The 17477-nt window shown below is 37.6% G+C and overlaps 1 protein-coding gene across 1 annotated transcript in view; it reads right to left on the bottom strand.

Moving 5' to 3' along the window:
• ADGRB3 (adhesion G protein-coupled receptor B3) overlaps positions 1-17477 on the bottom strand; it is an 815189-nt gene that overhangs the window by 345633 nt on the left and 452079 nt on the right. The window contains exon 16 of the mRNA XM_032651211.1: positions 3720-3822. Coding sequence (XP_032507102.1) covers positions 3720-3822 — 103 coding nt within the window. The remainder of the gene's footprint in view (positions 1-3719; positions 3823-17477) is intronic.

Below are 17477 nucleotides of genomic sequence, written 5' to 3' on the forward strand. Positions count from 1 at the left end.
AGTTGATAGAGCATGAGATAACTAAAATGCATTTATTTTCTTATTCTTCTAACATCTTTTAATGATAAGGATGTTATATATCTTGGAAATTCACAGCAGGCTCAGATCTGTCAGGACCAAGGCATCCTAATGGTGGGTGTGAGCATGTGTACATGCGTGTTTGCTTATGTGTGCACATATAGATCCATTCTGCTGCACTTATTTAGGTCCCAATAACGACTTTCAATAAATGTATTAAATTTCCTTGCACATTATGGAACCTAACAATATTGATAAGTATAAATGTCACACTGAAGAAACCTTAAGTAATATGAAAAACAAAATTCTTTTTCTCAGAAAAGCAAATTTGGCGTTTCCTATAATCAAGCAATTGCTATGCCCAAGCACTAAGGACCACAAACTCAGACTCTACAGATTATAACAATAAAGCCATGAGCCTAGAAAACTGAACTAAGAATACTATCTTACTCTTTTTTTTTTTTTTTTTTTTTTTTTTGCGTTACGCGGGCCTCTCAATGTTGTGGCCTCTCCCGTTGCGGAGCACAGACTCCGGACGCGCAGGCTCAGCGGCCATGGCTCACGGGCCCAGCCGCTCCGCGGCATGTGGGATCTTCCCGGACCGGGGCACGAACCCGTGTCCCCTGCATCGGCAGGCGGACTCTCAACCACTGCGCCACCAGGGAAGCCCTATCTTACTCTTTAATGACTTATGAGCTGGTTAAAACTGCAAATGGCTTTGCTGAATACAATTTGAAATTTCAAGTTTTCATGTTCCATTACCTATTCCTACCAGTTCCCAAGGGCCTTATTACACTTAACATACTTTAAATGTTATTTATTTAAAAGCTTTTTTAAAAAGAACATGTTTTGTTTAAATAATGTTAACAGGCTTTTCCCTAGACTCATTATAACTATTAATTTCCTTTCTTCATTTTTTTTGCACATGGTGTATACAACAGATATAATTTGCAAGTCATTATTCTCTTCTGAGCTTAGAAAAGTGCAGCAGATACATTTGCTATAAGAAAATAGGTGAAAGTAGACAGTCTTGATATAAGCAAGATGTCATCTAAAATAGCTCAACTTTGAAGGCAATATCAATGATAATACATCTGTATCTACATAGTTATAATGACATTTCAGCTTGTTCTAATCAATTTTAATTTTCATGTTTAAGATACATCTTTTCTTTACATTTTATTGAAGACTATTATATGTCAGCATAAGCTCGACTATCTCTTCAATGAAAATAAACTAAACTCAGAGCATACTTTACAAGACACTCAATAAACCAGTCATATATTCCTTCCCTCAGTGTATATGAAAGTCCTTAACAAAATCTAATCTGCATGGTAAGTATAAATATCAATACAACAAGCACTGGAAATTTTAAACAGTAGAACGTGAAGGACTGTAGGTGTGGTAAGACAATGGTGTGGGAGGTATCTATAAAGTGTAGGGGACTTCCCTGTTGTCCAGTGGTTAAGACTCCACCTTCCAATGCAGGGGCTGAGGGTTCTATCCCTGGTCGGGGAGCTAAGATCCCACATGGCTTGCAGCCAAAACACCAAAGCATAAAACAGAAGCAATATTGTAACAAATCCAATAAAAACTTAAAAAGCAAAGTAGAGGAAAGAAATGAGGGATGGAGGAGCCCAGAGAATCTCCACCATGTGCCTGGGAATCAGGGCGGCCTCTGAGGACAGGCACAGGTGGGCGCTGTTCCTGACACAGGATGGAAATGGGTGGGAACACCTCGAGGCATTTTCTTCTCCAGACTAAACTTTTCTTCTTCTCCCTCAGACCCTTTGTGTAACGGATTTGTCTATATTCTCTTAAATCTAGGCCTTCCAGAGTAGAGTATTGTTTTAGGAATCTGGTCAACTCACTCACTCAAAGTACTGAAAGAATTAATTCTAAGTGACTTGCGGTAATCATCTCACCATTCTTATATTCTGAATTTCATTGCCACTCCAGAGTGTAGCTGGTGCTTCATAAAATTTATTGACCATACACTCTGGTTTCCGTATGTAGAAAATAAATTTTTTGTACATTATTTACCTCTTTTGAAATTGGGCTGACAACATATGCCCCCAGAAAAGTTTGACTCAAAGCTTAAATCTGTTCATTTCAAATAGTTCTCTTGAATTGAAATAATGAGATTGTTTTATCAACACTATTTTTAAGGTTATTCTTTCTTCAGCTTATGAAAAAAAATGCCATTTAATTAACATGTTCTTTAAATTCTCAATAGTGATTTTATCTTTATTTAGGAAAGTTTTGTGAATGTTCATTTACAGTATTGTGACATTGTGACATTGCATTGCTTTTCCAGTAAGCAATTCAGGGAATTATTATCTCTTACTGTGTTTCACCAATGCTTATAACTGGATAGACATTACCATGATAAGCAATATATACAAACAAATATGTAAATAAATATTTTATAATACATGTTGAAGGTACACAGTTCCTTATTCAAAAATTACGTTAAAAGTATCTCCTAGCTTTCAGTGCAGTGATGAGATTAGGGTCATTAAAGGTATGAAGAGGTAGATATAACAGAAATAAAATACATTGTCAAAGTTAGATAGAACCTGTATGGTCACATTTTGGCAAAACTGGGAAAAGGCCAAATAGTTTAAGTATCAATCATGATGTTTAAAAGTTACTGCTGAGAGATTTGAGATTTTCATTAAACAATCTAGGAAGCTGGAACACCTTTGTAAAAAGTGGTTTATATGGAAGATAATTGTCATTTTTTAATAAAATGAAACGGAGTTTTTTTAAAATCAGCAATTATAAAATACTGGAGAGGTACAGGTTTTGTAAACTAAAGGATGTGAGAATCAATTTCATCATGTCATTCACTAACTATATGAACTTGGGAAAATCACAATCATTTTGTGCTTTCCATAATTGTATGCAAAAGTCAAGTTCATAGAAACTTTGCAAGGGATTATAAAAAAGCTATGTATATGCAACATATGAGACAGTTTAACACAGTAATTGTAAAAGCATAATTAAGAAAGTCTTAATAGGAATCACTTTCCTTGCCCCTTAAATCAATGATTTAGGTATTTAAGGTGGATGTATAAAGAATAAGTAGATATTTTAAATTTCTACATAAGGCCTGAACAAGGTCTAAAGAATTTCAGTTGCAGGTGGATGGATTTAACAGAGGGTTCTTGTCATTCTGGATGGAAGAGCTGGATTTGAATCACTGGAGCACCCAAACAGTTTCTGATCCTGGGTGTAGCACCAGGGTGTAGCACTTTAAAAAGCTGCTTCACTGACTCTCCTACCCTGGGGTACCCTGAAGGACATCACTGTCCTTTGCTTTATGTCTGTATCTTCTGTTGCTGCATGCATCTTAAATCTGTGTGTTTACATGGCAGTCTTCCTCACCATGTGGCAAGACTGCTTCTTTCATCTTGATCTCCCCCACTTCTTAGCTTAGAGCCCAATAAAGATGTGGGCACTGACAAACTATTAACTATTATCCTGGAGAAATTGAAGAGTTTTATCATGAACCAAAGCATAGGATAATGTGTCATTTTGCTTTTATATAATACATATCTTCATAACAAATTAATTTGTTTGCAACTCTAAAGAGTTTAGAAAATGTGTTCTGGTCTTATAAGTCAAAAGAAGGACTGTTAACCTTCTTTAAAAGGTAAATTCTACAAGCAACTCAATGCCAAGTGGATGATACTTACATTAGCCAAGTGAGCTAGTTCTATCTCCAGGAATGAATCAGTTGTCTTGGGTTCAGGCCTTATGGTGACCACGATGATTTTGGAATTAACGACAGTATAATTTCTGAAACAGAATAATTATGATTAAAATGAGACAGGATTGATGATGAATATTAATTCCCACTGTTCAATACATGCTGTGATGACATTTTTAATAAATGTATCCTAAGCAAAGACATAGAAACCTCGCTCAAATAGATTTAAAACATGATACTGAACTACTATTCATGGAAAGATACAGTTGATTTTTTGTTATAAATATACCCAATCTGGAACTAGAAAACTTTAGGGGGAGAAAGCTATTGCTGACTGTTACCATTTTAAAGGCAGGAAAGATGGAAAAGCAATAGCGCTAACAATTACTTAAATCTGATTCACCTGTGGGACAGGTGGATCATGAATTCAAACCTTCAGGCAATCTTTAAATGAATATAATCCATTCATCTCAAGGTGGACCTAACAGTTTGGTTTTCCAAGAGACCAAATATTCTTCTTGCAAAGTGCTGTCTTGGTGTTTGTTTTTAGACTATCTCAAAATTCATTAAGATGAATGATTAGAAAGTGGTGTAGAATGAAAACAAGTAGAATTTAAATATCAATAAACTTTGTTGCTAATTACTGACCATCATTCATTTCAACAATAGAGATATACAGGCCACTTCTTTATCTCAACATGCTAGATGTAAAGAACACATTTGCATTTGGAAATATCTCACCAGTACAGTTCATTCACAAAGAAGTTTTAAATATAATCATATTTACAAGCTACAAAAAAATTATCCCTAAATATAAACATGTAAAATGGAACCAGCTCTTTCTTGCATATATAGGTTTACATCCAACATATATAAAATGCTATATGCCTCCTGTAATATAGAGATTTAAAGATTTTATTGTATTTTAGTTATTTGAAGAAATATATATATACATATATATATGTATATATATGTATATATATATATTCATTCTTCCTTTTTACTATTCTGGGGAATTTATAACAGGTAACAAGACAAAGTAACTTAATTTTTTTCCTCTTTTTTGTTGTTTAAAGTGTTATTTATAGGTAATAAAATTCATCAACTTTAAGTGGACAGTTTAAAGCTTTTGGTAACTGTATGCTACAATGCAAGCACCACCAAATCCAGACAGACAACACTCCACAGTTTCCTTGAGCCCCTTTGCACTTGATCCCCACATCCCTCCCCATGGTTCCAGGAAACCATGGTCACGTTGTCACTATAATTATGTCTCTGTAGAATTTCATTATATAGAATCATATACTACATAGACTTTTGTGTTTGACTTAATTCACTCAGCATAATGTTTTTGAGATTTATCAGTCCTGTTTCTCTTTATAGCTGAGTAGTATTTCATGACATTGAATTTGTGATCTATTCATCAGTTAAGGAAGCAACCTTTAGGTTGCTTCTGATTTTTAGCTTCTATGATTTTTAGCAGCTATTCATATTTGCCTATCATGAATAATTGGTATACATACATTCTGGATGGACATATATTTTCATGTCTTGAGTAAATAACTATGAGTGGAATTGCTTGCTCATGTGGTAAAACCATGTTTAATTTTATAAGTTACTGCCATACAGTTTTCTAAAATGGCTGTACTATCAAAGTCATATAATTCTAATATCATAGAACCTCACATTCTTTGTGAAAATGTTTTCTCTAATGGGCCGATCTTTGCCACAAAATTTCACCAGAAAAAAATGCCAACTATGCCACACTTGGAGGAATATTTAGTAACAGAGGAACTATAAACATATTCTGAGTGGGATAACATTTTTTAACCCATATATTTAGTAATGTCAAATAACAAATTCTAGAACACTCAGGAAGTTTCATGGTACCCAACCTAACAGAAAAATAGTAAAAAACAACAAAGTATAAATTTGTTTTCAGTATTCCTTAGGAGGAAGGTGGTTGTAAACAGAGAAAGTTGGTTGACTGTTATTTATTTCATTTAATACTAAATGAGTTGGGCTTCCCTGGTGGCACAGTGGTTAAGAATCTGCCTGCCAGTGCAGGAGACACAGGTTTGAGCCCTGGTCAGGGAATATCCCACATTGCTGCAGAGCAACAAACCCGTGCGCCACAACTACTGAGCCTGCTCTCTAGATCCCACAAGCCACAACTACAAGATTGCGTGCGCCTAGAGCCCATGCTCCACAACAAGAGAAGACACCACAGTGAGAAGCGTGTGCACCATAACAAAGAGTAGCCTCTGCTCGCTGCAACTAGAGAAAGCCCGTGCCCAGCAATGAAGACCCAATGCAGCCAAAATAAAATAAATAAATTTATTAAAGAAAAATACTAAATGAGTCAACTAAAGGTAAGGGGCATTGAGAAGGATATGGAAGTAAGCTCTAAATGTCAAGCTTCCTCTGCAAACTCACTCTTCCCTGTTTCTCTGTGAGCAAAAGTAATTCGGGATCATGTAAGAATAGATGGGATTAACTGTGAGGTGATAACAGTTGATTAATTATGTTAACAGATCTGACAGGATTCCCAGAAAATGACAAGATATATATATATATCTTGCCATATATATATATATATATATATATATATATATATATATATATATATATAACTTGGAGTTGGGGACAAAATTAATCTGTCACCACCAAAAAAATTTATGGCTATTTCTCCCAAAGAAGAGTCCTGGGACACAGATGCAAGTTCCTTTTTCAGGAATGAATACATTTGAGTTCAGGTTTGGTTATCTGAAACAAAAATATTTACACATCACACAAACCCAATCTGCCCCCTTATTCTCGTCCTGTTTATAATCCCATTTCCCTTCAATAAATAAAACCAAATGCTAATTTATAAACTGCTAATTTTAACAAAGTTTAGTTAAATTTGATAGTATCCAGATATTTTATATTATTTTAGAAGTTGTGTACTGATTTACTGGAAAATACAGATGTGGGTATTCCAAACAGGAATTTATAACATGTCAAGATATTTATGAAGTTCTTCTTGTGTGTTTGGGCTTGTGGGTATTTTAGCCCTAGGAAACTGGATGGTGGAGATCCAAGCAGCTTAGATAAGCAGACTTCTGTAGAGTATTTACTCTGTGGCAGGTTCACCAGCTACCTAATCAGTCTGGTGGAGAAGGTCCCTAGAGGATGAAATCTGCCTTATGGCTTTTGCTAAATATGTGTGTGGGGAGTGGGGAGAGAGGGCATGTGTGTATACATATGTTAACTCATTTAGACTACATCTGAGAAGGGATGTGTGTCAATATATTTATGCATATGGATGTGCTTATAACATTATGTGAGTCCCTTCCCACCTTGAGTTACTACCATGTACTAGATCTACCCCACACCCATTAATGCTATATATGTCTCCTTCCACAAGATTATAGTTCAAGGAGGGCAAGATTTGTATCTAGCATTTATGTATCCTCATTTACATTATGCATGGCATATTTTAGGGCTAACACATATTTGAATGACTTATTAAATACCACATAATAAACAAAAATATTAAACTTTTGGCCAATGTGATTTAAAATATATCAATATCACAGTATCCAAATATTTAATGAAGGAAAAATAAGCAAATTTACATTATGCAGTGGCTCCCTTTTAAAAAAGTGTACAGTGTACAAAATTTCCTTAATTTATTCCATCAATTTATTCTAATTTGCATAAGTGAATACCTGGCTCCTCGTGTGCCATGTCAGGCTTTGTGATCTATTAATGCTTCCTGGCTGGGCTCACATTTGTATTCACTGCTAGAAAAGCAGACCTTACAGCCAAATGGATTTCATGACTAAAGTAATAAGGATCTTTCTTGTCCTTGAGATTAGCAGTAGTCAGTATCTAAAACATTTTAAAATGTGTGGAGTTCTTTATTCAAAGAAGGCTCAAGTTATTCTTCACAATTTTTACAAAGGCTTAAGGTGCTTAAGGTACATGAATCATATCTTAGAGTAAAAAAGTGACTATAAAATGCAATGCAACTGTTTCAAAGAGACTCACTTTAGGTATAGGGCAATACATAGGCTGAAAGTGAAAGATCTAAAATGATACTCCATACAAATGGTAACCAAACGAGAGCAGGGATAGACATATTTGTATCAGACAGAATAGACTTTAAGCAAAAACTGTAATAAAAGACAAAGAAGAACATTATATAATGATAAAAGGGTCAATTCACCAGGAAGATATAACAATTATAAATATATGTAGCTAACAGCAGAGCACGCAAAAATATGAAGCCAACATTGGCAGAACTGAAGGGAGAAATAGATAGTAACACAATAATAGTAAACTATTTCAATACAATACCCTGCTTTAATAATGGATAGATCAATCAGATAGTAGATCCATAAGGAAACAGAGGACTTGAACAACACTATAGATCAATTGTACCTAACAGATATATACAGAACACTCCATTCAACAGTAGCTGAATATACATTCTTCTCAAGTGGATACAGAGAATTTTCCAGAATAGATCACAGGTGAGGCACAAAAAAAAGTCCTAACAAATTTAAGACAACTGGAATCGTACCAAGTAACTTTTCTGAACACAGTGGAATAAAACTAGAAATCAAAGGCAAAAGGAAAATTGGAAAACTCACAAATATGTGAAAATTAAACAACACACTCTTGAACAATTAGTGGGTTAAAAAATAGATCACAAGGGAAATTAGAAAATATCTTGAGACAAATGAAAACACAACATACCAAAACTTATGGGATGCAGCAAAAGCAGTACTGAAACAAAAATATATAGGGGTAAATGCCTCCTTTTAAAGAGAAGAAAGGTCTTAAATCAATGACTTAACTTTACACCTCACAGAACTACACCTCACAGAACTAGAATAAAAACAAACTGAACCCAAAGTTAGCTGAAGGAAGAAAATAATAAAGGTTAGAGCAGAGATAAATGAAATAGAGAACAGGAAAACATAGAAAACATCACCCAACTAAGAGTTGTTTGAGAAAAAAAAAGAAGATGACAAACTCTTAGCTAGAGTAACTACTAAAATAAGCAGGAAAACTCAACAAAAATCAGAATTCAAGATGGGACATTGCAACTGATGCCACAGAAATAAAAGGATCATTAGAGACTACTATGAACAATTATATGACAACAAACTGAATAACTTAGAAGAAGCAGATAAATTCCTATAAACATACAACCTATCAAGATTGATTCATGAAGAAGTTTAACAATCTAAGCAGACCTATAACTAGGAAGGATATTAAATCAGTAATCAAAAGCCTCTTGACAAAAAAAAAAAAAAAAAGCCCAGGACCAGATGGCAGTGTTCACTGAATAATTCCACTGAATATTTAAAGAATTAACACCAATTCTTCTCAAACTCTTCCAAAACATTAAAGAGGAGAGTATATTTTCAAAGTCCAGTATTTTATAAGTCCAGCATTACCCTGATACCAAAATCAGACAAAGATGCTTCAAGAAATGAAAACACAGGGTAGTATTGATATTGAATATTGATGCAAAAATTCTAAACAAAATACAAAACCAAATTCAACAACACATTAAAAAGATCAAATACATGATCAAGAAGAATTTATCTCTGGGATGCATGGTTGGTGCAACATAAGAAAATCAGTCAGTGTAAAACACCATTATTAACAGAATGAAGAACAAAAACCACCTGATCATCTCAACTGATGCAGAAAAAGCAACTGAAAATTTTCAACATTCTCTCATGATAAAAATTTTCAACCAGTTAGGTATAGAAGGAATGTACCTCAATGTAATAAAGGTTATCTATGAAAAACCCACAGCTAACATCATTCTCAATGGTGAAAAACTGAAAATGTTTACTGTAAGATGAGGAACAAAGCAAGGATGTCATCTATTTCCACTTCTATTCAACATAGACCTGGAATTCTTAACAATTAGGGGATGCCTAGTAGCCTAACAATCAGGCAAGAAAGAGAAATAAAAGGCAACCAAATTGGAAAGCAAAAACCAAAATCAGCTCTTTTAGTAGATGGAATGATCTTACATGTAGAAAACCCTAAATATTCCACAAAAACTCTTTTAGAACTAATAAACAATGTGGAAAAGTTACAAGATACAACATTGACACACAAAAATCAGTTGCATTTCTATATACTAACAATGAATAATCCAAAAAGGAAATTAAGGAAACAATCCTATTTACAACAACATTAAAGAGAATAAAATACGTAGGAATAAACTTAACTAAAGAAGTGAAGAACTTCACACTGAAAACCTGAAAATATTGTTGAAAGAAATCAAAGAAGACACAAACAAATGGAAAGACATCATATCTTCACAAGCTGGAAGACTTAATATTGTTCAAATTTCCATAATACCCAAAGCAATCTCAGAACAATGCAATCCATATCAAAATACTAATGACTTTTTTGCAGGAATAGACAAAAAAAATCCTAAAATTCATATGGAATCTGAAAGGACCCTGAAGAGCCAAAATGATCTTTAAAAAGAATATGAAAGCTGGAGGTCTCATACTTCCTGATTTCAAAACATGTTACAGGGGGGACCTTGAAGATGGCGGAAGAGTAAGACGCGGAGATCGCCTTCCTCCCCACGGATACACCAGAAATACATCCACACGTGGAACAACTCCTACAGAACTCCTACTGAAGGCTGGCAGAAGACCTCAGACCTCCCAAAAGGCAAGAAACTCCCCACGTAACTGGGTAGGGCAAAAGAAAAAACAGAGACAAAAGAATAAGGACGGCACCTGCACCAGTGGGAGGGAGCTGTGAAGGAGGAAAAGTTTCCACACACTAGGAAGCCCCTCCGCGGGCGGAGACTGCGGGAGGCAGAGGGGGGAGTTTCGGGACCGCGGAGTAGTGCACAGCGACGGGTGCGGAGGGCAAAGCGGGGAGATTACTGCACAGAAGATCGGTGCCGACCAGCACTCACCAACCCGAGAGGCTTGCTGCTCACCCACCGGGGTGGGCGGGGCTGCGAGCTGAGGCTAAGGTTTTGGTTTTGGACGGAGCTCAGGGAGAGGACTGGGGTTGGCGGCTTGAACATAGCCTGAAGGGGTTAGTGCACCACGACTAGCCGGGAGGGAGTTCGGGGAAAAGCCTGCACCGGCCGAAGAGGCAAGAGACTTTTTCTTCCCTCTTTGTCTCCTGGTGCGCGAGGAGAGGGGTCTAAGAGCGCTGCTTAAAGGAACTCCAGAGACGGGCGCGAGCCGCGGCTAAAAGCGCGAACCGCAGAGACGGGCGCGAGCCGCGGCTGAGGGCGCGAGCCCCCGAGACGGGCGCGAGCCGCGGCTGAAAGCGCAAACCCCAGAGACGGGCGCGAGCCGCGGCTGAGGGCGCGAGCCCCCGAGACGGGCGCGAGCCGCGGCTGAAAGCGCAAACCCCAGAGACGGGCGCGAGCCGCGGCTAAAACCGTGGACCCCAGAGATGGGCGGGAGACGCTAAGGCTGCTGCTGCCGCCACCAAGGGGCCTGTGTGCGAGCACAGGTCACTCTCCACACCCCTCTTCCGCGGAGCCTGTGCAGCCCGCCACTGCCAGGTTCCCGGGATCCAGGGACAACTTCCCCGGGACAGCGCACGGCGGGCCTCAGGCTGGTGCAACGTCACGCCGGCCTCTGCCGCAACGTCACGCTGCCTCTGCTGCCGCAGGCCGGCCCCGCACGCAGTGCCCCTCCTTCCCCCATCCCCCAACCCCCGGCCTGAGTGAGCCGGAGGCCCCGAATCAGCGGCTCCTTTAACCCCGCCCTGTCTGAGCGAAAAAACAGACGCCCTCCAGCGACCTACACGCAGAGGCAGGGCCAAATCCAAAGCTGAGCTCCTGTGAGCTGTGAAAACAAAGAAGAGAAAGGGAAATCTCTCCCAGCAGCCACAGAAGCAGCGGATTAAAGCTCCACAATCAACTTGATATACCCTGCATCTGTGGAATACCTGAATAGACAAGGAATGATCCCAAATTGAAGAGGTGGAATTTAGGAGCGAAATCTATGATTTTTTTCCCTTTTCCTCTTTTTGTGAAGGTGTACGTGTATGCTCCTGTGTGACATCTAGTCTGTATACTCTAGCTTCCACCATTTGTCCTAGGGCTCTATCCGTCCATGACTTTTTTTTAAAAATTCTTTTTCTTAATAATTAAGTTTAATTGTAATAACTTTATTATACTTTACCTTCGTTCTTTCTTTCTTTCCTTCCTTCCCTCCCTCTTTTAGACAACGAATCACCCCAAATTGAGGAGGTGGTCTCAGGGAGCAGGATTTATGGTTTTTCCCCCTTTACCTCTTTTTGTGAAGGTGTATGTGTATGCTTCTGTGTAAGATTTTCTCTGTATAGCTTTGCTTCCAACATTTGTCCTAAGGTTCTATCCGTCCCTTTTTTTTTTTCTAAATATTTTTTAATTCAATAACTATATTATACTTTATTTTATTTTTACTGTATCATCTTTCTTTCTGTCTTTTTTTCCTTCTTTCCCTCCTTCCTTCCTTCCTCCCTCCCTCCCTCCCTCCCTCCTTTCTTTCCTTCTTTGCTTCTTTCTTCCTTCCTTCCTTTCCTCCTTTCCTTCTTTCTTTCCTCATACTTCTACTAATTCTCTCTACTTTTTCTCCCTTTTATTCTGAGCCGTGTGGATGAAAGGCTCTTGGTGCTCCAGCCAGGAGTCAGGGCTCTGCCTCTGAGGTAGGAGAGCCAACTTCAGGTCACTGGTCAACAAGAGACCTCCCAGCTCCACATAATATTAAACAGCGGAAATCTCCCAGAGACCTCCATCTTAACACCAGCACCCAGCTTCACTCAACGACCAGCAAGCCACAGTGCTGGACAACCTATGCCAAACAACTAGCAAAACAGGAACACAACCCCACCCATTAGCAGAGAGGCTGCCTAAAATCATAATAAGGCCACAGACACCCCAAAACACACCACCAGACGTGAACCTGCCCACTAGAGAGACAAGATCCAGCCTCATCCAGCACAACACAGGCACTAGTCCCCTCCACCAGGAAGCCTACACAACCCACTGAAACAACCTTAGCCACTGGAGACAGACATCAAAAACAACGGGAACTACGAAAGTGCAGCCTGCAAAAAGGAGACCCCAAACACAGTAAGATAAGCAAAATGAGAAGACAGAAAAACACACAGCAGATGAAGGAGCAAGATAAAAACCCACCAGACCTAACAAATGAAGAGGAAATAGGCAATCTACCTGAAAAAGAATTCAGAATAATGATAGTAAGGATGATCCGAAATCTTGGAAGTAGAATGGACAAAATGCAAGAAACAGTTAACAAGGACCTACAAGAACTAAAGATGAAACAAGCAACGATGAACAATGCAATAAATGAAATTAAAATCACTCTAGATAGGATCAATAGCAGAATAACTGAGGCAGAAGAACGGATAAGTGACCTGGAAGATAAAGTAGTGGAAATAACTGCTGCAGAGCAGAATAAAGAAAAAAGAATGAAAAGAACTGAGGACAGTCTCAGAGACCTCTGGGACAACATGAAACGCACCAACATTCGAATTATAGGGGTTCCAGAAGAAGAAGAAAGAAAGAAAGGGACTGAGAAAATATTTGAAGAGATTATAGTTGAAAACTTCCCTAATATGGGAAAGGAAATAGTTAATCAAGTCCAGGAAGCACAGAGGGTCCCATACAGGATAAATACAAGGAGAAACACGCCAAGACACATATTAATCAAACTGTCAAAAATTAAATACAAAGAAAGCATATTAAAAGCAGCAAGGGAAAAACAACAAATAACACACAAGGGAATCCCCATAAGGTTAACAGCTGATCTCTCAGCAGAAACCCTACAAGCCAGAAGGGAGTGGCAGGACATACTGAAAGTGATGAAGGAGAATAGCCTGAAACCAAGACTACTCTACCCAGCAAGGATCTCATTCACATTTGATGGAGAAATTAAAACCTTTACAGACAAGCAAAAGCTGAGAGAGTTCAGCACCACCAAACCAGCTTTACAACAAATGCTAAAGGAACTTCTCTAGACACGAAACACAAGAGAAGGAAATGACCTATAGTAGCGAACCCAAAACAATATATAAAATGGAAATAGGAACATACATATCAATAATTACCTTAAATGTAAATGGACTAAATGCTCCCACCAAAAGACACAGATTGGCTGAATGGATACAAAAACAAGACCCTTATATATGCTGTCTACAAGAGACCCACTTCAGAACTAGAGACACATACAGACTGAAAGTAAGGGGATGGAAAAAGATATTCCATGCAAATGGAAACCAAAAGAAAGCTGGAGTAGCAATTCTCATATCAGACAAAATAGACTTTAAAATAAGGACTATTAAAAGGGACAAAGAAGGACACTACATAATGATCAAGGGATCGATCCAAGAAGAAGATATAACAATTGTAAATATTTATGCACCCAACATAGGAGCACCTCAATACATAAGGCAAATACTAACAACCATAAAAGGGGAGATCAACAGTAACACATTCATAGTAGGGGACTTTAACACCCCACTTTCACCCATGGACAGATCATCCAAAATGAAAATAAATAAGGAAACACAAGCTTTAAATGATACATTAAACAAGATGGACTTCATTGATATTTATAGGACACTCCATCCAAAAACAACAGAATACACATTTTTCTCAAGTGCTCATGGAACATTCTCCAGGATAGATCATATCTTGGGTCACAAATCAAGCCTTGGTAAATTTAAGAAAACTGAAATTGTATCAAGTATCTTTTCCGACCACAACGCCATGAGACTAGATATCAATTACAGGAAAAGATCTGTAAAAAATACAAACACATGGAGGCTAAACAATACACTACTTAATAATGAAGTGATCACTGAAGAAATCAAAGAGGAAATAAAAAAATACCTAGAAACAAATGACAGTGGAGACACAACGACCCAAAACCTATGGGATGCAGCAAAAGCAGTTCTAAGGGGGAAGTTTATAGCAATACAAGCCCACCTTAAGAAGCAGGAAACATCTCGAATAAACAACCTAACCTTGCACCTCAAGCAATTAGAGAAAGAAGAACAAAAAAACCCCAAAGCTAGCAGAAGGAAAGAAATCATAAAAATCAGATCAGAAATAAATGAAAAAGAAATGAAGGAAACGATAGCAAAGATCAATAAAACTAAAAGCTGGTTCTTTGAGAAGATAAACAAAATAGATAAACCACTAGCCAGACTCATCAAGAAAAAAAGGGAGAAGACTCAAATCAATAGAATTAGAAATGAAAAAGGAGAAGTAACAACTGACACTGCAGAAATAAAAAAAATCATGAGAGATTACTACAAGCAACTCTATGCCAATAAAATGGACAATCTGGAAGAAATGGACAAATTCTTAGAAATGCACAACCTGCCAAGACTGAATCAGGAAGAAATAGAAAATATGAACAGACCACTCACAAGCACTGAAATTGAAACTGTGATTAAAAACCTTCCAACAAACAAAAGCCCAGGACCAGATGGCTTCACAGGTGAATTCTATCAAACGTTTAGAGAAGAGCTAACACCTATCCTTCTCAAACTCTTCCAAAATATAGCAGAGGGAGGAACACTCCCAAATTCCTTCTACGAAGCCACCATCACCTTGATACCAAAACCAGACAAGGATGTCACAAAGAAAGAAAACTACAGGCCAATATCACTGATGAACATAGATGCAAAAATCCTCAACAAAATACTAGCAAACAGAATCCAACAGCACATTAAAAGGATCATACACCATGATCAAGTGGGGTTTATTCCAGGAATGCAAGGATTCTTCAATATACGCAAATCTATCAATGTGATAAACTATATTAACAAATTGAAGGAGAAAAACCATATGATCATCTCAATAGATGCAGAGAAAGCTTTCGACAAAATTCAACACCCATTTATGATAAAAACCCTCCAGAAAGTAGGCATAGAGGGAACTTTCCTAAACATAATAAAAGCCATATATGACAAGCCCACAGCAAACATCATCCTCAATGGTGAAAAACTGAAAGCATTTCCACTAAGATCAGGAACAAGACAAGTTTGCCCACTCTCACCACTCTTATTCAACATAGTTTTGGAAGTTTTAGCCACAGCAATCAGAGAAGAAAAGGAAATAAAAGGAATCCAAATTGGAAAAGAAGAAGTAAAGCTGTCACTGTTTGCAGATGACATGATACTATACATAGAGAATCCTAAAGATGCTACCAGAAAACTACTAGAGCTAATCAATGAATTTGGTAAAGTAGCAGGATACAAAATTAATGCACAGAAATCTCTGGCATTCCTATATACTAATGATGAAAAATCTGAAAGTGAAATCAAGAAAACACTCCCATTTACCATTGCAACAAAAAGAATAAAATATCTAGGAATAAACCTACCTAAGGATACGAAAGACCTGTATGCAGAAAATTATAAGACACTGATGAAAGAAATTAAAGATGATACAAATAGATGGAGAGATATACCATGTTCTTGGATGGGAAGAATCAACATTGTGAAAATGACTCTACTACCCAAAGCAATCTACAGATTCAATGCAATCCCTATCAAACTACCACTGGCATTTTTCACAGAACTAGAACAAAAAATTTCGCAATTTGTATGGAAACACAAAAGACCCCGAATAGCCAAAGCAATCTTTAGAACGAAAAAAGGAGCTGGAGGAATAAGGCTCCCTGACTTCAGACTATATTACAAAGCAACAGTAATCAAGACAGTATGGTACTGGCACAAAAACAGAAAGACAGATCAGTGGAACAGGATAGAAAGCCCAGAGATAAACCCACGCACATATGGACACCTTATCTTTGATAAAGGAGGCAGGAATGTACAGTGGAGAAAGGACAGCCTCTTCAATAAATGGTGCTGGGAAAACTGGACAGGTACATGTAAAAGTATGAGATTAGATCACTCCCTAACACCATACACAAAAATAAGCTCAAAATGGATTAAAGACCTAAATGTAAGGCCAGAAACTATCAAACTCTTAGAAGAAAACATAGGAAGAACACTCTATGACATAAATCACAGCAAGATCCTTTCTGACCCACCTCCTAGAGTAATGGAAATAAAAACAAAAATAAACAAATGGGACCTAATGAAACTTCAAAGCTTTTGCACAGCAAAGGAAACCATAACCAAGACCAAAAGACAACCCTCAGAATGGGAGAAAACATTTGCAAATGAAGCAACTGACAAAGGATTAATCTCCAAAATTTACAAGCAGTTCATGCAGCTCAATAACAAAAAAACAAACAACCCCATCCAAAAATGGGCAGAAGACCTAAATAGACATTTCTCCAAAGAAGATATACAGAATGCCAACAAACACATGAAAGAATGCTCAACATCATTAATCATTAGAGAAATGCAAATCAAAACTACAATGAGATATCATCTCACACCAGTCAGAATGGCCATCATCAAAAAATCAAGAAACAATAAATGCTGGAGAGGGTGTGGAAAAAAGGGGACACTCTTGCACTGCTGGTGGGAATGTGAATTGGTTCAGCCACTGTGGAGAACAGTATGGAGGTTCCTTAAAAAACTACAAATAGAATTACCATATGACCCAGCAATCCCACTACTTGGCATATACCCTGAGAAAACCAAAATTCAAAGAGAGTCATGTACCAAAATGTTCATTGCAGCTCTATTTACAATAGCCAGGACATGGAAACAACCTAAGCGCCCATCATCGGATGAATGGATAAAGAAGATG

This window comes from Phocoena sinus, chromosome 12, assembly GCF_008692025.1.
Source record: "Phocoena sinus isolate mPhoSin1 chromosome 12, mPhoSin1.pri, whole genome shotgun sequence".
NCBI classification, from domain to species: domain Eukaryota; kingdom Metazoa; phylum Chordata; class Mammalia; order Artiodactyla; family Phocoenidae; genus Phocoena; species Phocoena sinus.